Source organism: Cinclus cinclus, chromosome Z (assembly GCF_963662255.1).
Source record: "Cinclus cinclus chromosome Z, bCinCin1.1, whole genome shotgun sequence".
Lineage (NCBI taxonomy): Eukaryota > Metazoa > Chordata > Aves > Passeriformes > Cinclidae > Cinclus > Cinclus cinclus.
The window spans coordinates 58657722-58680685 of NC_085084.1; the positions used below are offsets into that span (position 1 = coordinate 58657722).

A 22964-nucleotide genomic window follows, 5' to 3' on the forward strand; every position below is an offset into this window, starting at 1 on the left:
CAGGGATTATTGAAAATACAGTATTTATGCAGTTTAAAAATCAGTGGAACATTACGTATAATTTTTTTCCGGAGTGATGAAAAATTACTGAAGTGCATTTGGGAACAAAGGGTATAAGGTCTTTTGTCTATTTTTAAAAACACTTGGCTGGTAAGACTTCTTAGTGAGTTAGTAGTGATGGATGCAAGAAAAAGTGTCAACTGCTGCAGTTGAGCATAAAACCAACTGCTTCTCCAACCAATGGGCAGAAAGGAAGACGTCACTGTTCAGTGGTGGTCAGAAAAGAGGGAATAAAATAAAGTTGAAGAAAAGAGAAGGAAAATGAACCAAGGATCACTGATTTCTCTAAGCCATTTAAAACTACTGGAGAAGGAGGAAAAGTCTAAGGTTTCATCACACCATGTGTTGTTTCTTCATCTATCTCACATGTCACAGCTAGCTGGAACACTTTCAGAAACAGCCACTATGGAAGAACAGCTACCTCCTCGACAGAAATTATTCTGGAGTTACTGAATACGAGGGCTCAGTGCTGACTGACACAAGCCACAGGTATGACTTTATACACACTTCACCTTCCAAAACATCACTTGACTCCTTGAAGTCCTGCCATGACACAACCACATGACGTGACTGAAACAGACAGCAGTACTTCAACCTCAGAAAGACCATGACTGAGAACAATTATGGAACCTACACAACATACATCCTCCCACTAGACAGAAAGAGGAGAGCACTAATTTCAGTGTAGAAGGGAAGAGAGGCAAATGAGGATGGATGCTGTTATCAGTGCTGTTGACTCTGTGAAATATAAAAAAACCAAACAAAAACAACCCACTAAAACTTGGCAGGTGTAAAGTGAATGAAAAAAAATACTTCACATAGACCATACAGAATTAAACTGACAAGTTCACTGATTGGTACAGAGAAACAAAATGTGAGAAAAGCTTATTGTCCTTGCTCACGATACCTCTGAATGCCAGAGAGCGTGAAGATTTTGTTCTCTGTTTCTCTTATTTCTCCAGCATCAGTTACTGACCTGATTCAGTGAAGGATGGACAGCTCAGTGGAGATGGACTACTCCAGCAGAGCTGTGTTAACATCTGTGTTAGCACTGTCTGCTAGTGTTGGGAGTACTGGGAGTAAGGGAACAAGGAAGCTCTAGAAACACTGTCAAAACCACAGGGTAAATTCACCAGCGCTGCAAATTACTGCAGGTTACAGTAATCCTTAGGAGAGCCTGAAACACAATACGGAAAGAAAGATTTATCTGCAGTAGTTTTAAATTAAGTAACGTGGTATGATGAGTTAAAAAAAAATGGAAGCAAGTCTGCAAAGGCCTTCACTGTATAATTGGGATGCAGAAGTAGTTTCCACACGTGGTTCAGAAAGTATGGCAAAGGCTCAGTGGGAGGCCTGTGGAAAAAATGACAGCATTTCTGAGAAGAAAGGTAATTCTGAGGTTGGAGCAAAGATTGTTATTTACTCCTATGAGGCAGCCAGGTGGTAAGCACCAAAGACAGCACCTCAAATGCTGTACAACTTCAGTGACATACGTAAGTGTAGAAGGTACAGCTAACTGGATTCCTGAGCCATGAGGCTTCTAAAGTACAACACTGCATGACTGTACACCATCAGTCTTTGCCTCCACACAACACGCCTTCCAGAAATCAACCACTATCTTTAAAACACCTACTTTATGATGCTCTGCTTCCTTCCCAGCAGCAACCCACACTTCCTGGGTGCAGGTCTAAGGCAAGGTAGTGCCATGAAACCTTGGGTGCACTTACCTCTTGCTTTTGACTCCGAGGAGGAGGGGACGTCCTCAGAGGCCAGGATCTGGGGGAGGCACATAGGAGCCCCAACCCCCTGTCCCAGGTAGGAAGCAGGCGGGTAGTAGGAGCACATACGGTACTGGGAGCTGACAGCATGGTGTCTCTCCATGCCCTTCACCTGTCAGGAGAGAGAAATGCAACAGCAGCCTGTGTAAGTCAAGCCCTAGTGCCAAGGGGGCACCCCACTATCACTCCCCCCCATTCCTCCATAGCTTTGAAGGAGGCCACAGTGAGCCATGATGAAATAATGCATGGGAAATAAAATCCTGACATGCTGGCCTTGGGTGTTTGGTGGCTTCACAGTCTGTCCACACTGACCAGCTAGAGGTGGTGTGATATGAGATGTGATCCAGCACCAGCAGCAGACCCAGCTAAGGCTGCTTTATCTTATGGCAGATGACAATGCATCTTGCACACAAGCAAGTACCCCTCACTGTAAGCAGCTTCCTGCCAAATCCCCAGCTTATGGCACAGACAAGTATATACACCTGGCCAGTGTCAGAGACGAAGAGTCCATCCAGCTCCTACACTTCCCCAGAGACTAACCCATTTCAGATTGCTGGTAACTGTTCTGCCAGGGACCAGGTGGGTGGCTAAGGAGGAGAGTTCTATCGACTGACTCTCATAGGATATGCTCTATGGAGTTGAGCAGTGACACACACAAAAACAAGCACACTTTTTCTCACAACACCATAAGATGAAAAAATATTTTCCTTAGTTACTGAAAAAAGCATGTTGTGTTTAGACAGGAAGCTGGTTGTGAAGCCAGAACTGGACACCAGCCAGCAGGTCTTCCACATCAGCACAGCATCCACCTAGGTATCCCTTTTCCCTTCCACAGACTGCAGCAAAGTGACAACACTCAGACATCAAAGTTTATCCTACTCCAATGCCCCAATATCATCCAAACTGATCTCCTTAGAGCAGTGGTGTGCTAAAATTTGTGTTTTATGAAAAGAACTACCAACTTACAATTATTTGTTATAAAGCCCTACAATGCAATGTGGCCTCAGTGCTCCAAAAATATAGCAGAACAAGATTAACATTTTCAATTGGAAAGATAAGACTAGCTGGTTTCCCTAAGTATGCTGGGAAGTGAATGACTGAAAGATGGAAAGTTTCTGGGCAGAGACAAAATGTCAAAAGAGTTTTCTACCAGTTATGATAGTAGCAGAGCTAATAAAAATGCACATCCAGCAATGCCACTACACAGTGTCTGTAAGAAGACATGCTTGACAGCCTTTTTAGCCATGGCTCCAACGTGGCTTCCTTGGGTCCCAGCCAGCTCTGCCTGGAGTCCCACCCCTCAGCCCTTCCCAGGCTGCAGAGCTCAGAGCCAGGGAGCAGAGGAGGCTGGAACCTGCAGTCCCAGACAGCTGCCCCATGCCAGAAGACCCATAGGGTCTGGTCCTGGCAGCAGGAGCCACCAGCACCTCCTAGAACAACCCCAGAATGCTTTGTAAGAGTGCCTGTAAGAATTCCGTATTCATTTTCACATGCCTCACTGCAAATAATGTGTCCCTGCTGGTGCTCTCTGAGTGAGTCATGTTTGCAATGAGATTAAGTGCAGAGAGAGAGAATGGTGGCTGTTCACAGAAAGCAAAGTGCACTGATTTCTGACAGCAGCACAGATGCATATACTTGCACATGTACTGAGGGACTTGCTTTTAGTGTGTGGAAGTTAAGAGGTTTCTAAACAGCAAATTGCTCTTCAAAAATTATATGAGTCATCCTGAGGAAGGCTGAACTCTAAAGAACAACTGGAATTGCTTCTCCTCTTCTGCCAAAGGGCACCCTCCTTTTTGGAAACAAGACTGTCAACGAAACCTCGCCTCTGTGCAGTATGAAGTGCCCAAAAGCACAGTTCAAAGGGCATTTTGAATCTGCACATCTACAAAGCTTGACAGCCCTGAAGAACTGGGAAAAAAGTTAGCAAATTCCTCTCTGTCTGCTGTGCTGCACACAGTCTTCCTTCCCTCAGTGGGGCAGGGCGGCACCCAAAGATCTCACATCTCCACTTCTCCCTTGTGCAAGGCCATGCATGCACATGTACAACTCAGAAAAAGCTGCCTGCATGAAAGATTATTTCAGATGTAACAAAATCACTCCCTAGCACTGACTCGATCATGTGCACATTACCCCTCCCTGCAGAGGGGATGCAGTGATCCATCTCCTTTCAACGCCTTTCTTAGGGGTTTTCTCCATTTCTTAAAAAAACAACTCACCTAAAATCCCTAGATGCAATGAATTATTACTACTATTATTATTAGTGTGTGGTAGCTGGCTAGCAAGAGACATGTTTTATAATCTTATTACCCACACCAAGTCTATGAACCACAGTTCGACTGACAGCCAGAGGCTTGGCTCTGCAAAGAATATGCTATGTATTAACCACCGAAGAAAATCTAGAAGCTTTTGGTTTTATTAAACTGTTTAGAATCCACACCACTGTAAATCTGAACCATAAGGTTTCCTTTTTATAGTGCTTAGCAATCCTATTTTACAGTAACAATAAAAAAACAACCAGTTGTAAAAATTCTTGACCTTAGCACTGCATTAAAAAGGGAGCTTAGGAGACCTCTACCTCATGAGAAGGGACATTTGGTCTGTATTAACTCCTGAAGTTCTGTGGAATCCTTGCAGGCTTCTGGGTGCCAGAAAGGGAGGTCAAGACAGCCTTGGGAGGCCCCTGAATATTCAGATTATTTTCAATCTGGGGCAGCTCAGATGCAACAGTCAGGTACCAGGTTTAGGATCCTGTTCAGGGAGAATGCTGGGGTCATGTATGCATCACAGGAGAAGGCCTGGCCTTCCAGTGTCTCCTGCTTCCCTTTCCCCTTCCACCCCTACAACAAAGCTGAGATAAGTATGAGCTGGGACAGTCCCACAAACCACTCTGGTTTGTATCACTGCAGGCTACATGACAAAAGAATAAGGCATATTTTAGGTGAGCAAGAGCTGCGGAAGGGAAAGGCATGCATTAGTCTTCACAGAGGGCAATCTGAGCTCCCTTCCAGCCACCCACTGCTCATGCCCTGCTCCAGCTGCAGTATTCAACAAATACCTCACAGACTTCAGTGGGAGACACATATCATTGGAGCAGGAGTTGGCCTGTGCAACATTTATAGGTTCCCCTGATTTGTACAACAAACCACACACTCAGTAATGTTTTAAAAGATGTACTGCAAGCAATGGTGGGATGCTTACAATTCATGAACAAATAAATATGGCCTGATTGGAAGGCTGTGAGTGCATTGGAAATTCTTTCCCTGCACCTTGAAAACCAACTGTGAGGACTGAGAGGCAGCTACAGTTTGTCCTCACACAGATAAGCTGGAAACAGGACTTGCTTATCACTGACCAATGGTCAGTGATGCCCTCCAGCTATGTCCAAGAGTGACAGCATATGCAACAAAATCCAGGGAAAACATGAGGAAAAAGCTCTTGCATCAGACCATTCCTGTTAAAAACCTTTCTCAACAGCTGGTGGAAGAGCATGTCAAGCCCAGTTCCTCTTCCCAAGCTTCTGGCAACATCTGCATAACCTCTACATTTCTTCTTCACAGGGGAAGAGCTGAGGAGAGAAGGTGGCTAGATCAAAACCAGGAAGGTGTCAAAGCAGGCACCAAGTGGTGACTCACCTGTCTTAGCCTCAGAGATTAAAAAATGGTCCTGTCCTTCCCAGTTATTTATTTAGGCAAAACATCACCTGTGTAATTCTGTTATTTGCAGAAGCTGCCAGACACAATCTCTTGTGAGCACACCGGTGTTATTTTAGCAGTTATCTTCACACTTTGCAGTTGGTCCCGACTATGGGGCTTGTTTCCAAGAAAAACAGGAGGAGGTCATGGATGCTACTCCTGGGTGACAAGGGCTGCAAAAATTTCAAAGCAACACAGGAGACCAAAGTGCAATCCTTCAGCTCTGCCACTGGTGTGCCACATGATCTTGGCTGAATCACTTCACCCAGAATTTGCATCCTTTAACTTCACCCATGACTCAGCAACAAACCTACCAAACTCAGTAATCATGGAAACATCAGAGCAACTTAAAAGTTTAACACAGCCCCATCCTTCTGTCTTGATCTTAAAGTCAATTCTTGTGGTCATAAAATTGCATTTGTATCATTCATTGCTTGCAAACAACAAAATTCACAAGTTGGTTTCTGGCAGGGGCAAGAAGGCAGCCACTGGGCAATGAAATGGAAATTCAGGCATCAGTAATCTCCCCTCTGTCACCTGTGAGCTGTGTGACTGTGGCAAGTTATTTAACACTTCCCTGCCTCAGTTTCTGCAGATATAAACCAGGTCTGCTGCTACTCTCCCACTTTGCAATGTTACTCCTCTTGTTCTGACCCTTCACAACTACTGCTGCACTCATACTGTCCTAGGTGTTTTATTCCTAAAGCCAGATAAGCATGTTTTCCACCCTAAGGAAAAAATGAGTCTATGATACCCCTGCCTTGACTTACTTTGATTCTAGCACAGAAAATACAAGACACATCTATATCTGTCCCTCCTTGATAGACAAACTTAATTAACCTTTGCTATTCTGTTCCAACCTATTCTTTTAGACAAAGGCAGTGACCCATAAACAATATGTTACCATCAGAATCTCAACTGCAGTGACACCTAGAGATATAGCCCTATCAGCAGTATTGGAAAATAAACCACTTAGATTAGCTCCTCCAAGAAATATGGATTGCATTCATGTCACACATGAGCTGTCAGAAACATTAGGATACTTTTAGCATAAATCTGTAGTGTGAAGGGTATGTTATGAATACAGTATATAATTCACTACTTACACATAAAATTGGGACTGTCTTGGGTGACTTGCACAATGTGTTTATATTTACACACACATGCACACATTCTACACTGACTTTTGGAAAGCAGGAGTGCAATTTCTATAAGAGAGATAGGCTTTTTGGAGGAAAAACCAGGCCAGAAAGCAGAAGCAGGTGGCAGAGGTTGAAAAGAGACATCTTTTTTTACTAGCAAGTGGCTATTCTTCAAACGCCTAGCTGTCCTATCACAGCCATTCTTCTGGACTTAGTAAAAGAGAATTTTTCCAAATTGGGTACTTCTAAGGAATCCTTAAAAACAGTTTCCTACATCAGCAGTACTACATGTTTAGTTTCCAGATGGCAAGTGCAAATCTCACATTAGAAGTAAGTCAAAATTTCCCAGCTTCTCACAAGTACTTTTGCTCTAAATTTGTGTAAGGAAAGAACAAAAAAGTTGAGGTTCTGAAAGTGAAGGAAGGTGTGGGAAGGGAAGGTGTGGGAAGGGAAGGGAAGGGAAGTTGTGGAAAGGGAAGGTGTGGGAAGGTGTGGGAAGGGAAGGTGTGGGAAGGTGTGGGAAGGTGTGGGAAGGTGTGGGAAGGTGTGGGAAGGTGTGGGAAGGTGTGGGAAGGTGTGGGAAGGTGTGGGAAGGGAAGGGAAGGGAAGGGAAGGGAAGGGAAGGGAAGGGAAGGGAAGGGAAGGGAAGGGAAGGGAAGGGAAGGGAAGGGAAGGGAAGGGAAGGGAAGGGAAGGGAAGGGAAGGGAAGGGAAACTCTGCAATGTGTCCAAAACCTCTACATCACCTTTAACCTTTCCCAGGAGCAGGATCTCTGGGATTACTAGAATAACAAAGAAAAAGCAGCCACTGGTCCCCAGGTGCAGGGACCAATGCATATCACCTATTTTAAATGCTTTAGCTGTATGGACCAGAAGTTCTAACATTTTTTTGGGGATGATGTTGATTCACAGTGAGTCCAGATTAGACTTGTGCTGTGGATCACATGCCAGTAATTTGTGAACTTAGAAAATCAAGTCTAATTAGATGCAGATGTGTCCATCAAGGTTTTACTTTTGCTGTGATAGAAAAGGCTGCAATCACATCCCATATTCTCCTACTGAAGTGAGAGCAGTTTCAGAACCATCAGCTTTTAAGTACACCAACCCACCCTGACTTGCAGTACTTATGTTGGCAAACTGATTTTACTGTTAATTGGATGAAATGCACAAAAATTCCTGTTGTAATGTGCAATTACAAGAGCTTCAAGGGAGACTCCAGATGCTCACACAGGACTGGAGTGAAAGAAGAGGTACATTAACCATCAAATCTGCTACATTTCCTACCAACCTAGGCTTGTCTCTTCCTCAGGTCCAACACCAGACTTATCTGATTATCTGTCTTAGAGCTGGAAAGAGCAGCAGAATATGAATGACCAAAGGAGTCTCAACCAAAACAATAATCTTCATTACACTTATCAAATCACAGTGGATACAGCTTCTGGTGCGACTGTATATAGATGAGGAAAACCTACAGAGAAATACATACGATATTTGCACCTTTATGAATCCATTCAAGCATGCCAGCCTCCACAAAGAACAAAGACTAATGAAATCTGACATTAATCTACATTAAAGATTCAGTGATTCAGTTTATTTGCCAATGCTCAATGATGCATTAATCCTCATCTCATCCCACACACACTCACATGTTTCCTCCCTGGCTATTCTCTCTTGCTCCCTAAATTCTGAAACAGCAGACAGCTGGGCTGCTCAAGGCCTTGTCTGTGTCCAGAAGTTAAATATGCAATTCTCCCTGTGTGGTTGAAGTTAATCTAGGATCTGTGAGTCTTCACCAAGTGAGCCTGGAAAAACCAGGTGTCTTGTTTACCCAGCTTAAACCAGCATACCTTCCAGTGAGCACACTGGCAACTTCTACTATCAAAGAAACCCTCCTGTGAGCTCACACCTTAGCAAGCTACCCTAATTTGGTTACAGCAGTCACTGCCCAGCTATGATTCTGGCAAAGAAACAAAGATCAAAAACTTTGCTCAAAACACTTACAGCAATACAAGTCAGATAAGAAGATGCATTCCTACTGGATTCTGGTTTAAGAAAGCCTATACATGTAAAAAATAAATTAATTCAGGACACGCAACCCAGCAGAAGTCCCTGTGTAGGTAACAGCTATGTGTTTCCTCTAAGGAGAATAAGCATGCACAGACTTGCCAGCAAAACCTCCTGAAGGTGAAAGTAAGGTGTGATTCCTGTTTGAGGATCATGCTTTGAATGAAATTCTCCTTTAATTCCTTACTGTGCTTGACAGAAAAGCTCATTAGTTATTCATCCTCCATTTATCACTGTTTCTGTGCTCCTCCCTTGCTGGTAACCCACAGGCACAGAACTGATGTATAACCATGTCCAACAACTGAGACCTTGTTCGCCTTACAACAAACCATCTTCAGTGCCACACAGGGTTTTACAATCTCGGCATCACTGCACCCACTGCCATCAAACATTTTCTAGCCTCTCATTACAACTTTTTATGATTATTTGTGCAATATTATGTTGTTGTAAGAGTATGCAAAAACCCTATGACTCAGAACTCTTCCAGCAGTAACAATCCTACTTGCAGATCAGTCTGAGAAACAGCTAACAGCTTATAGGTTATGTAACACTGACCTTGAACTACACCCCTGCCTTACCACAGAGAAGTGGACTCTGGTTTTAGGACATTCAGAAGCTGGAAAGACATCAATTCTGCAGGCAAAAAGCAGCACCTTTATTCTCTCTGCTTCTCTCTAACCGAAACGGCACTGAGGGATCCCCAAAAGGTCAGCTATGAAGAAATTAAAATCTTAGATGTCTTAGATAATTAAATTCACAAGAAGGTGAATGGAATCATGGGATATATCCCACAAGAGACAACTTTGAGCCTGCTGGTGGAAGGAGATCTGTCCTTTTTGACAACAACCATGTCATTTTTTTCCTTACTTGCCTCTTCAAGATCTCACTAATTTGAATGGCACTTTAGCAGAAGTTAGTTTCTGCAGGGCCTGAAGAGAAGAATTTTGGAAACCACTCAGTTTTTTTTAGTTCTTTAAGGGGTGTCAGAAGTTTCACAAGCAACAGGCAATCTCACAAGTGAGACAGACTCTCTAAGTCAAGACTTTTTATATCAATTACAGTACATGACAACAGAATCATGAGGACACCACATCTTCATTCCAAGGTTTAACGTGTTTTAATATATGCAGCTCTTCCTCACTCTGTGCTAGGCGAAGTGTAGGACCAGCAGCCTGCAAGAACATTATTTTCACAAGGCAAATGTTGCCACCCTTCACTTGTGTTGTGATGGTGTCTCCATGTATCAGCAAGCTAAGTACTGCAGATGTCTGAGAAGTAACCTATTTCCAATACTCTGCTACACCAGGCTAACCCAACCAACCAAAATGAAAGAACTGAAAAAGTACTTGGCACGTCACCCCATTACCATGCAAAAAATCCTGTAACTTGCCTTCACTAATTTTCCCCTTGGCCTGGTGATTGAATTGATCAACTGGTGAGGATGCCATCAGCTGGAAAGGTATACCTTCATGTATCAACACACTGAGAGAAGAAAGTTCTCATGGTGTGGCCTAACACCGCAGAAGGAAGAGAGATAGCTCTTTATCACATACAGCTGTACTCATGGCAGAAAAAGGGACATGGAATAGTGGTAAATTGTAATTACAGTAATTGTAATCACCCTAGTGTTAGTTTCAGCGTCTCAGTATCAAAAATTAAAATGCCTTTTTGGGGCTGGACCCTGTGCCAGAGAGACCCAGCTAGAGAAACTCTCTGTCAGCAAACAGGTTGACCTACCTGCTCACTTACACAAGGAGGTTTTGGTGGACATTTCATTGTTGAGTGGTTTCACAACACAGCCTTTGCAGAAGCAGTCTGCCCTGTCTTGATGCTCTACAGAAGAGGTCTGCCCTCTCCTGTCCTTACACAAAGGACACAGGCATACAGAGATTCAAAGGGTACAGCCTTATCAGTTCTGTCTCAGACAGAAAAAGCATTTCTGCAGTCCAAAACCAAACAGTCACAGAGTCACTGAAATGTTTCCACTTTGCAAAGAATCCCCCACACTGGCAGATTTCCCCTTTTTCCAGTTTCTGACCGGTTGAAGGCTATGATTATCAAGCCCTAGAGTGAGAGGGCTTGATTCGCTTTATATCCTAACAAAGTACACAGAGCTCTGATTTGAACCTCCCAGGTACTGCCTGTAACCTGAACTACGCAAGTCAAAATCACAAGCTCTGGAGCTGCCATTGCTAGAACACACAACTAGCAACATGCCATGTCACATTCAACTGACTGCAACTAAACCACTGCACAACAGCATGGTCTCCTGGGTCATCTCAGTGCCTCAGATGTGAAATATGGAAAAGAACCCCATGTTTTTGAAGAGCAAAGCCTCCCAGAAGTTACTCCTGAGATTCTGAGGATGTTATTTTGGGCAATTGAGTTGGACTCTTTTTTCTGGAACACAATTCATATTCTACTGTCAAATGACACAGAAGAGAAAATCAAGTTAGTGCCTTTTGCGCACGTGGCAATTTATCCATACCATCATCCCCGTCCAGCTATGTAATTACTTTTGTTATAATGCACTGCAACCACCCATTTTGTCTAACTTTCTTAAAATGGGCCCTAATGCCACCCTAGGATATGATTCTGGTTTTGCACTGCCACGAAACCAGCAAAGAGTAGATCATACCTGCCACTGTTTTCCTGACTGGCTCGGCATGTATGTTGCTGGGAGACTTCGAAGGCTGTTCTTCATGGCCGACCCGACAATTGTACCCCCTGTCTCACTTGAGGAAGGCTCACTGGCCACTGCCATCTGGTACTGTGAGTAGTTGTACAGGTTGTTATAACAAGGATACAGGGACGGCTGGTAAAAACTGCTGTAGTAGGCGGAGTCCACAACCAACTCAGACGTGCTCTCCAAGTGCCCTCTGCTGGGAATGGAAGGGATGTCCTGAATGAGCATCCGTCCCTCTGAAAAAGAAAAAAAAAAACAAAAAACATCATCTTTCACCTTCTAATGAGCTACTACTCCTCCCAAAGGCTGGACAAAGAGTGGTAAATAAGAAGAGGCAGAAGATGAAAGCTAAATACTGAGTGTTTGGTGGAAACACCAGTTTCCACCAACAACCACTCAAGAGTCTAAGACTGCCACCTACACACACCACAGACTGCAAAACACCAGACAAAACCAACTACAGGTAAAGACAATGCTCTGAATCCTCAATCAGTATAAATTGACAGGAATAATGACTTACATCACCTAGTTTTGCAGACCCCTACTACTTTTTAACCTGTAACAGTGTGTCTCTTCTAAAGCTCTAGAAAAAGAAAGGATGGAGCTACAGATGGACTCCTTCCAGCCACTGTCTGGAAGGTGAGAGAACACTTCTTGAACATGCCCTCTAGCATGTTCAGCCCTTGGGGCAACAGCCTCAAGGCAAGAGAAGCTGCAGTGGGGAAAGCACCACAGGAATAGCCAAGGTGTCCCAGAAATTCACACACTACCTGTTGAGCAGTAAGATCCTCAATCCTTGCAGAGCCTTCATACCCGAATTTAGCTCCTGTACTTACAAAATCACAGAGCAGAACAAGATCCTCCCACCACTAGAAAAAGAGGAGGAAGAGAAAGGTACTGGTAGTTACTTGCTGCATGCACTCTGGAGTGCCTCCAGACCAGGGGTTAGCTGACTGCTCTCCCCACAGGCAAGGTCAGCCTCCCTGTCATTCCTTAAGATGGGGATACTTCTCAGACTATGAGAAGCTATGATTTCCCCACTCCACTGTCAACCAGCACCTTGCAATATTTGCAAGCATGAAAAATATAAGGTGCTTGTTGGCACTATTGCATACCCAAGCTCTCTCTCATACATGGCATCAGTTACACTGCCAAACCAGACACAACAAAAAACTGCCACAATCTTATAATACATTTACAACAGAAAAAAAGCAAACATCCAAATCCCTCCATATCTGCAACTCTGACTCTAGTTTGCATGTTTGTGACCCTGCCTTGTATCAGTTCTCTCTAAGGAGCTCCTCTTCTCCCCACGATGCTGTCCAGCTGTTTGATGGAGAAGAGAAAAATGTGGCTTAAAGCATGTGGATGAGCTCCCAAGAGCTATTGGTATGGATATGAAGCAACACGTGCAACAGGCACATAGGAAGTAACAGACCTAACAGACATTTCAGGCAGGCCCAGTCTGTTCTGGATCTTTCTCTTGGTGTACCTGTACCTTGGTTACTTACCCGTGGAAGGAATATGGTGGCATACCAGCTTCTCAGAGTCATAACGTCCATGGTACTATGCATCAGCTGCATACTAGATCCAATCACCACCTTCACCAATTACTGCCATTTACAATGCAATTCTGCTTCACTCCTTCAGCTATAATGAAAGCTTTCTGCAATCATGGATTATCTCCTTCCAGGTGACTAAATTACATAGTGTTCTCATTCAACTCTTGTGGACATTTTGTTGACATAAATGAACTATTCATTAGCAAAGACTGTTTTATGCCTCCTGCACCTGATTTTTCTGCAGAACCATGTCAGCTGGCCTTGTTTATCTGGAGCATTCCTCAAATCTGCACACAAAACAGAAGCGCCAGCAATGCCACAGAAGACTTCTCACAATTTCTGCATTTTTATTTTTTTTTCAGTTGTTCTTATTCTGCTTCTGGGCAAGACTCTTAGATCCTTTTGTCTGCGTCTGATAAAATCAGAACTTAGACCACAGACACAGCACAGTCTTGCCTACCCTCCCTAAATTTACCTCTCAAATAAAGCTGCATTCCAATTGCTCTGCTTTAAATGTTGCAAAATAGAAGCCAAAAGCAAAATCCTCCAACACATTCCTTGCTGGGTTACAGATTTCACATGACAGAGACATGCAAGGCAGTCACCTGCTGAACTCCTCACAAGGCTATATTATGCTGCACAAAACGATTTCTTCTGAAATCTCTGCAGTGTCTTTTGATTTACCGTGCGTCATTAGAAGGGCTACTACTCCCCATTAAAAATATCAGCACCAGGAAGATGAGGTCTTTTTACACCTACATGATCTGGGTGAGGGGATCAAGATTATCCTCAGTCAATTCACAGACAACACTAAGTCAGATGGGAGTGTTGATGTGCTGGAGGGTAGGAAGTCTCTGCAGAGGGATCTGGACAGGCTGGATCATGGCCAGGGCCAGTGGTGTGAGGTTCAACAAACCCCAGTGCTGGGTCCTGCCCTTGGGTCACAACAGCCCCAGGCAGTGCCACAGGCTGGGGCAGAGTGGCTGCAAAGCTGCCCACAGGAAAAGGACCTGGGGGTGCTGGGGACAGCAGCTGAACATGAGCCTGAAATTAGGGTGCAGCCAGGTGGGGCTTGGACTCTTTTCCCAGGTACGAAGTGGCAGAATGACAGGAGACAGTCTCAAGCTGTGCCAGTGAAGGTTCAGTCTGGACATCAGAAAGATTGTTACAGACAGGGTTGTTAAGCACTGGAATGGGATGCCCAGGGAAGTGGTACAATCACCATTTCTGGAGAGTTTCAGAGAATGACTGGATGTGACACTTAGTGCTAGGGTCAAGCTGACAAGGTAGTGATGAGTCAAAGGCTGGATTCAACAATCTTAACAAGTCTTTTCCCGTCTAAATGATTCTGTGATTCTGATTCTCTAATACACAGGAGAGATCAGCCACCTCAGGTGCCAGCAGCTAAAAGGAAGAAAGGGAGAAAGTAAGAGGTTCACACAAGCATTCCTGATATTCCTGATGCTTCTGTGACATTCTAGTGGCTGCTAGTGCTACAGCTTCCTCCTGAAGAGCAGAAGTGGCAGTATTCTGCTGCATTAAGGACAAAAAAAAAATAAATGCTTTTTTGATCCTTCTTTTCTCTTTCCATCTCCTATCTGTGGTTTGGGCTACCATCATTTGGCTCCATCTGTGAGGAACACTCTCGCAGCAAAGACAACAGTACCTTTTGTGTACCTCTCAGTACCACAAACTGTGCCCTTGGATCTCTAAGCTCTTTTCTATGTCTTTACTAATTCCTGTAGAGAACTGATGCTACTTTTTTTGCACTATGTACACAGTGTAAATAAAATATGGCCCACTCTTTCATAGAAGATCAATATGATGCACAATAAATACTGGTATTGATCTTTCAGTGTTGTAGACAACTCTCCAGCTCTATGGCATATTAATAGTAGTTAACCAGTAATTCATTTCAGGGTGGCTGGTATTTTCTTTTAAAGAAGGTGAGTACTAGGGGTCAGTTACACATATATGTCTTTTACATTCAGTAACCTATGATGGGCTCCTGCCTTCGCTTAGCAGAGCACGGTGAAAAACACTGGTCCACAATCCTTAGCTAATGTAAACCAGTCTCAGACCATTTACTTCAATAAAGCTATGGCGATTTACACAAATTGCGGATATGCATGGCAAAATCAATGCAAAGGCCAGTATATAGATCATCTGGGAGGAGAAAGGCCAGGTAATTTACAGGAATTTTCATCACCATCTCCTTCTCATAGATGCAAATGTGTTTTTAAGGATATATACTAAGATGTACAAACACTGAAATTTGAAGGCTGCATAAAAGCATAGAGTATTTTCTATTCCTACTGGTACTGTTAAGGGCCAGTTTTGCATCTTATTATACGCTGACAAGGGTGATGTAAGCATGTCTGGGTAAGCCTCTGATATGAGGTCAAATGACACAGAGTCCATACTATTAGACTTTCTTAGCATGTAAAACAGGGTGGTAGCACCAAGCTACCTACTGGGAATGGTTACTGGACCACACAGAAATCCGGGGGAGATTATTAGTCATCTTATTTCTGACAGACATACACCAGTAACTGCTCTATAAATCAGGATAGCAGAACCACATTTCAGTGTCAGGGAGCATGCTGTAGCATGGTTCAGTTTAGTCACGTGGCTTTAGACCAAATTAGTCTCCATCTGATTGTACATTTCAGAAAAGGGAACTGTATATGCATTGTGGCAATTAAAGAGAATTTCACTGCCCCCATTTATTGGCATGTGTTTTTATATAAACCAATGGTTAGCAGTTTTTATTTTTTTCTATGCCTACAGAGACTCTGCACATACACAGCTCTGCTGTTGAAAATACAGAACTGTGACTACTCAAGTAACACTGTGACTCAAGGAGCAGGTAAGCACTGCCCAGTAAGCAAAGCTCAGCTCATGCCAAGTTTACGTTTCCTGTAGTTTTCAACTCAGAGTGACTGTTTCCACTAGTTTTAATACTTCCTGTAACCCAGCTTCTGCAGCAGGGACAGCTATACCATTTAAACACACACACAAAATTACCGAGTCAGGAAACACCTGCCTTCATACCTTAAAAGAATCTCATATCTGTACCTGACAATTTCTCCTTGCTCAGTACATAAAGCATTGACATGCTCCTATAAGCTGGTTTAGCAATATTAAGTCTTGCAATGCGTCGTCAGTTTAGTTCAATTCGTATCTGGCTTTGAGGATGGACAGTAGCCTTGAACAAGGCCAGTGTGAAATCACTCCCTAACATCATAATCAGAAACTCTGGTACAATGTGTTTCTCCCACCAGAGAATCATGACAGAGCTATTTCAGATGTCAAAGAAAGCTGGCACTATTACTTTCTGCTGAAAAACACTGCCTCCCAATGAACAAAATCCACACACTTGTTCTGTCTTTGAGAGGAGTAGTTCCGCTCTCTTCCCATTAGAAGTTGTGGAATATCTTTGGTTCCAGCACTGAACTTAAAGCTTGATATAAAGTTAATGTGCTAGACAATGTTCATTTCAGGCAAGGCTGTGGGGTTGTGTAATTTTCTGCCACCCCCAAAAAAGGCCATTATCTGTAATTACCCATTACCATGCATAATTATTTCTTCTATTCTGGTCTATGGCCCCCAGGACTTCATGATGTTACAGCTCACTGCATTATCTTATCAAATTTCTTAAGGAAGCTTTTTTGACCTTTTGAGCACTTGTCACATCATATACAAAAGCTGGCAGCAAATTGTCTAAGCATGTAGCCTGTGATTTATTATTTGTACCTTGCATAGTGATATGGTACAAAATATTACACATGAACACCTTCCCTACGCCCACTACCTGCTTTAGATAAAGAAAGAAAAGGAAAGGAAGTCCCTTCAGTAACGGAAGGGAATGGGAAAAGTCTGGAGTCTCTCACTGGGAATTTAAGGAGCCTGACAGCAACAAGCAGCTAAACCAGAACGTCAAGCTCTGGAAAAAATCCCAGATGCTCTCCTCTCCCTCCACTGCTGCCTTTTCTCTTTTTCCTCTTCCTCCAGAGTCTATTTAATCCTTTTTTTTTTTTTTCAGCTTTGTAACCTGCTGACCTCTGCTCTTGCACACAGAAGTCCATTTACTGCTCCTTCATATGCAGAACACAAACCACCCTACTCCCCATTCTTAGCTTTGGTTAATGCAGTATAATTTTGAGAGACAAATTTGGTCCAATATGACATTCACAGTGATTGTCCTTAATGGATACTGATGTGAATGTGCCAAGACTTGTCTTCAGTACTCTCTAAGCTTCCAGAAAAGGATCAGGCAGTGATCAGCATCCCAGCACTATCTGCTCCACCCAATGCCTCACGGCACTACAAGGACACGTACTATACCCCTCTTTTTCCTAAGGGCACTAGAATTGGTGGTGACAGAGAAGCAGGGCACTTGAGAAAACAGGAGAGATAATGCCCTGTTATCCTGACTTTTGCCTTCCCCTTAGTCCCCTATTTATCAACATACTCCAGAGGGTGCTTTATCTTAAGATCTCTCTTTTAGGTGCTTGTATGTATAAAACTCTCAACTCACATCCCTATCTGCGAAGACATATTGAAGAAAATACAACTCAGGAAATTGTAGTACAAAGAAAGAGGTTTTGGAACTTTTGAATTGCATAGTTAAATAAAGAAATTTCCCAGGAATCAGAAAATCTGAGATACTTGTTTAACATCATGACTAATACAAGGAAACATCAATGATCAGGTATTTAATTTGGACTAGAAGCGCACAGTATGAATTGCTGTAGCACAAGGCATGCAGAATCATGCCTTTCAGAACAGTCAGTGAAAGCCTCCTCCCTTAAAAGAAGACTGAACCACCAGACCCTGGACTCCTAAAAGCAACCCTGAATTCAAATGCTAAGAGGCAGCTACTCAAGGCACTGCTGTGAAGATAAAACCCTTCCCTGTGTTTCTCTGCAGTTTGCAGTTCTCTGGCTCTTCAGTCTGTGCTGCCTCTCAGGCACTGGGGAGGCAGAGACCACTCTCAAAGCAAGATGAGCCAGAAATCATAGGCAGAGCATGAGGGGAGACTGTGCTTGTAACCCTGTCCTGGAACCCAGTTTCTGAGATGTACAGGTCTCTTTTACTCTCACTCGCCTATGGAAAGCTGTATCTGCAGCACCCACAATTGTTCTGACCAGAAAGCTTTCCAGAGAACTATGTCTCTTCCTCCCTCCTTCAACTGCCAATGTTATGGCCCCATGCTGAGCTCAAACATGAAATCTGGTGTTTTTTTCCTTTTTGTTCAGATTACCTTTCCAGACAGCCTTGGGTACAGCGAAGTGCTCTAACATCTCTGTTAGAGATGGAGATGGAAAAACATCAAAATATCTACCAGCCATATCAGACATAAGGGCTAACAGCAGCTATGTCTCCCAGTTAGGAATATATAGCATAGCCAAAGCACCTTACTGACACCACAGAACTTCTCCAACCCTAACCAGAAATATTCATCATTCTTCTCAAAGCAGGAATAAACATTTAAAACAGACAAACAAACTCCGAAGTGTGTGGTCTAATGATTCTGAGCCTCTTATAGGCCTCTGGCCTCTTCCCTGGAACTGAAGTGTACAAGGACCAATCTATTCCAACTCTTATCGTGGCAATGCCTTATCACCTGCCAACTCCTACCACACTTTTCACCTCCTCCCACCACAGCAAGACAAAACAACCAGTCATAGCAGCTTTCCTGCAATGGGTCTGACAACTAGGGATGGAGGGGTGTAATGAAAAATTCCTTGCTAGGAGCAGCTGCTGGACCACTGAGTTCAGCCAGCCATTCTTGGTGAGGAGCTGGCATAACGGCAGCAATGTCTGTGGGCACACGGCATGCTTCTCAAGGGCTACTTGACTGGAAGAACTCAATTTCACCTGGAAGGAATCAATATTACTTTCTTCTCCCCTCCAGGAGTAACTCCAGAGTGGTATTTGAGCAAAAATGGCATTTACCTAGTTCTACTTCTGAAGGGCTAAACCACTTGTAAGTGGGACAACAGATTTTAACAAGAACAGAAGTTGCCACAAAGAGGCACTCTAGGAGAAACATTATGCAATGGGAACAACACATTTCAGGGAAAGCTGAGACCTCATAACTAAGGTTATTTCCTATAGGCCTTCTTGAGACGTATGGTGAATTCACCGAACTTTGCATGCTCAACGCTTCTGCTGTTCACAGCACCAAATCTACCCCATGAAACACCACAGAAAACTTTAACTGGAGCCGGCATAGTCTGGCAAAGACATAAGCAATCACAACAATCATACTGGAGATCAAATAAAGGTTATCTAGGGGGATCACCAAAGTGTGAAATAAACTGCTGACTTTCACTCCAGTACATGTTCTCTGGTCTTTTAATCATTCCTTTATCTGCCTGAGTGCTTCCAAGTTCAAGTCCAGGTGTGTGGGTCCAGACCATCACTACATCCCCACCACTAGCTACAAAGAGAAACCCAGGGAACAGTATGAACAGGGAAACAGATGTACTTCCCTCATCCCTTTCCACTGTCCCAACCTTCCACTGGTTTTGGTTCAGTGATGCCCTCTCTTCCAATACTCATTTTGAGCCCACTTTCTGGTATGTACCATGCTCCCAGGGAAGGAGTCCCACTAGCACTAGTTCCATGACCACCTCACCAGCTTCCCCAACCACATACCTGCCTAGCTAGGACTGTGCCAGTTTTTGCTCATTCTCTTTCACTAGGAACCACTAACATTCAGCACAGCACCCACCAGGACAGCAGCACCTGTGCAGCAACAGTGTTTCTTTGGAATGGACTTCTCCATTTTTCACTTCTGGTAGGGGTTAAAACGGCTTTTGCTTGCATGCAACCAATGCCACCCTGCAGTGCACTTCTGTCTTCTGCAGTGCTTGCCAGTACATGTACCTTTACATCACCTTCCAACACAGCCTATGATGATGCCAAATTTCCTTCCAAGATACCAGCAGGATGATTACAGCAAAGAGCAGGTCCCTGTGAGATGCCTACAGAAACACTACTGTGTTAAAATTGCCCATTCAGACCTACAAATGAATAGGATAATTCTCCTTAAAACCATGTAACACATACAATACTGTTTTTCTGTCAGTTCAGGTTCCTAATCAAGATGCCAGAGGATACAAAAATCAAATGCCTTGCAGGATCTGTAACTGCATCAGTATGCCACTTTACCAGACGATTTTTGTTATGATAAAAGATTACCAACTTGACAGAATCCCTACCCATAAACTTTGGTTAATTCATGTCATGTGAACATCATTTAACAACTGCATCCCTCCTCTTCTTGTGCATTTCACTTTGTTGTGGATTGTTTCCACTATTTTCAAAAAAGGCGGTCTCAGGCTGATAAATTTGCAGCCACCTATCCTACCACACTCACTTTTCTTGAAACACTGGCATAACACCTTCTTTCCTTCAAGATTTAGGAACTTGCTCAGTGTTGAAAGACTCATTGGAAATTATAGAGTGGGTCAGGTTGGAAGAGACAGTAGTGGGTCATCTGGTCCACCCACCCTGGTCAAGCAGGATCATCCTACAAGACATTGTACAGGATTGTGTCTTGAGTAGTGAGTATTTTCCAGTAAGGGAGACTTCCCATATCCTCAGCCAACCTGTTTTTTTTTTTTCTGTTTTCTTCCTAATACTGCGCATGAGTTGTCCAGTCCTGCTGATTTCAGCTCTTGTGGAACTGGAATGTCACCATCTCCATATACAGCTATAATACTACCAGTCTTTTTTCAAAGCAAGGACCAGAAAGTAATTATTGAGCATTTCTTCCTATCGTCCACATACAAAGTTACTATTCCATAATGGGTGAAATTATTGCTAACTCTGCATGTGTGTTTCTAACACAGTTTAAAAACCCTTTCAAGATTTTAGGTTAATTTTAATCTTCACACAAATCTGTATTTGTTGAAAGATAATGTGATTTGTGCGAAGAAAAAAAACAAGCAGAGAACAATTTCATCCAGAAAACTGTAGCTTGGCAAAGTAAGTTTCTCAGTCCCACACAGAGCCCCAGTCCAGATCCAGCTAACAGAAATACCTCTGATTTCAGTACAACTGGAGAAGGCACATTTTGTTCACATTTAGTGTACACTTAATAAAAATTATATGCTGCAAACATTTAGCATACAACTTAACAATCCTCCTAATGTGGCAATAGAAATAAAACCTACAGAAAACAGTATTTTATTTTCACAATTAATTTACGCTCCAGGCCTTCAATAAGAGATCTACAGCAGCAAATTCAACTTTCAACATCTCTGTCACTGATTACAGCAGAGCAGTCAAATTTTTTATGTGAGCTGCAGGGTAATGCTTGTTCTTTCTTTTCTTACACTTTTAGTCATTATAGCACAGTTATCGTCATCATACTAAAAAAGAAAAAGAATGGCTTTGGTATAGAAAATACATTCACAATCTTCAACTCTGTGAAGGTGGTAGGTACTATATGAATGCTTCAGCATATGCTTGTCCACACTGAACTGAGATAACTGGATTATTTACATATCTGAAGTTATTAGCATGTGTGACAGCTAACAGGATCAGGACCAATAAAGACAGTGCTTCAGAGCATGAGAAACAAGGACCATTTTCAATCCTCAGTATAAAAGCTGGGAGTATGACTAACGTGTTTGCATATCTATGTATACATACTATTATTCATCTTGAGATATCTGATTTAAGAAGGAAATTTGCAAATAGTTAATTCTTTGTGTTCATGCTACCAAATCAAACATGCTACTAAAGTGAGTAATGGAGACAAAAGTAAATACACAACTTTTAAAAAACAGAGGAAGAAATTAAAAATTATAGGAATTGGTAAAGAAAAACAGATTTCTGGACAATGATGAAAAACAGCCCAGACACCTGCAGGGCCAAAGAAGCAAATTCAGAGGAGGAGGAAGAAACTTGGTGTGGATTAAATCTAAAGGGATTTAAGTCATTAACGAGAGATCAAAGAAAACATTAGAAGGGAGGGAAAGCTTCACAAGTGTGTGAGATAGGAGACCTTGGAGGAAATATGACTAGGATAAAATCACTATGGCTCACACTAAAAATAATAAAGGGAGTAGGATGATGGTTGGATTTAGCTGGAGCCCATGCTTAGTTATAAGCTATTATCATGACAGAAACACAAAAGTTTCTACCACAGACCAACTGGAAGCAACAGGAGGACTTTTTAACTCTACCTAATACGTGATGCAAAAACTGAAAGCAAGAGTAGTGAAAAAAACTGCAGACATCCAGCAGGCCTGAGTGAGAGAACAAGAATCACACAGATGTGTGTAACTTTTAAACGACTGCCAGTGTTGCATGGGTGCAACAACATTTGCACTCACAAAATCAGCTTCAATGTAAATGCAAATTGATCACTACTGAATGTTGTTCACAAATAACTGACCAAAATGCACAATGACTGGAACTACAGTGGCTTGGCATCTGCTGAGGTTCAGTTGTGCCCATTACTATAGACATCCAAATAACCAAATAGTGGCTTATTCTGTAAGCAATAAAGTAGTATGATTAAAGACAGGAAGAAAGGAATTTAAAAAAAATAGTAAAATCAGGCATCCAATCTCACTGCAAAGGAAGACAAGCTCAGTATTTATTCTCTGCAAGCTCTTCAAGAAAACAACATAGTACGGATGTGCACGAACAGTGTTTGTTAAGTAAAAGAGCTGTTCACAACTCTGATTAAGACTAGTAGGTACTCAAACTCAGAAGAAAGTTTAGTCAAGTTCAATAAAATAGAGGAATCAGAAGAAGCCTATGAAAAAGCATTCCCACAAAAGAAACCTTCAAAACTGCATTTTAGTTCCCATGTTATTAATTGACAAATCTCCTGTAAATGGCAAATGGTTGAACAGGCTGAAATAGGAAGTTGTTTGATAAATTAAGCAAATGAAAGCAGTCTTCAAGGTACAAAAAAGCATGTGAAACAAAAGGAGAAGCAAGAAATCA

At 42.7% G+C, this 22964-nt stretch overlaps 1 protein-coding gene across 1 annotated transcript in view; it reads right to left on the minus strand.

Annotated features, from left to right (window-relative positions):
• The window catches only part of DMRT1 (doublesex and mab-3 related transcription factor 1), a 57358-nt gene that overhangs the window by 23736 nt on the left and 10658 nt on the right, over positions 1 to 22964 (minus strand). Inside the window, exons 3-4 of the mRNA XM_062513112.1 lie at positions 11377 to 11660; positions 1788 to 1950 (exon numbers count right to left, since the gene is read on the minus strand). Of these exons, the coding sequence (XP_062369096.1) occupies positions 1788 to 1950; positions 11377 to 11660 (447 nt within the window). The remainder of the gene's footprint in view (positions 1 to 1787; positions 1951 to 11376; positions 11661 to 22964) is intronic.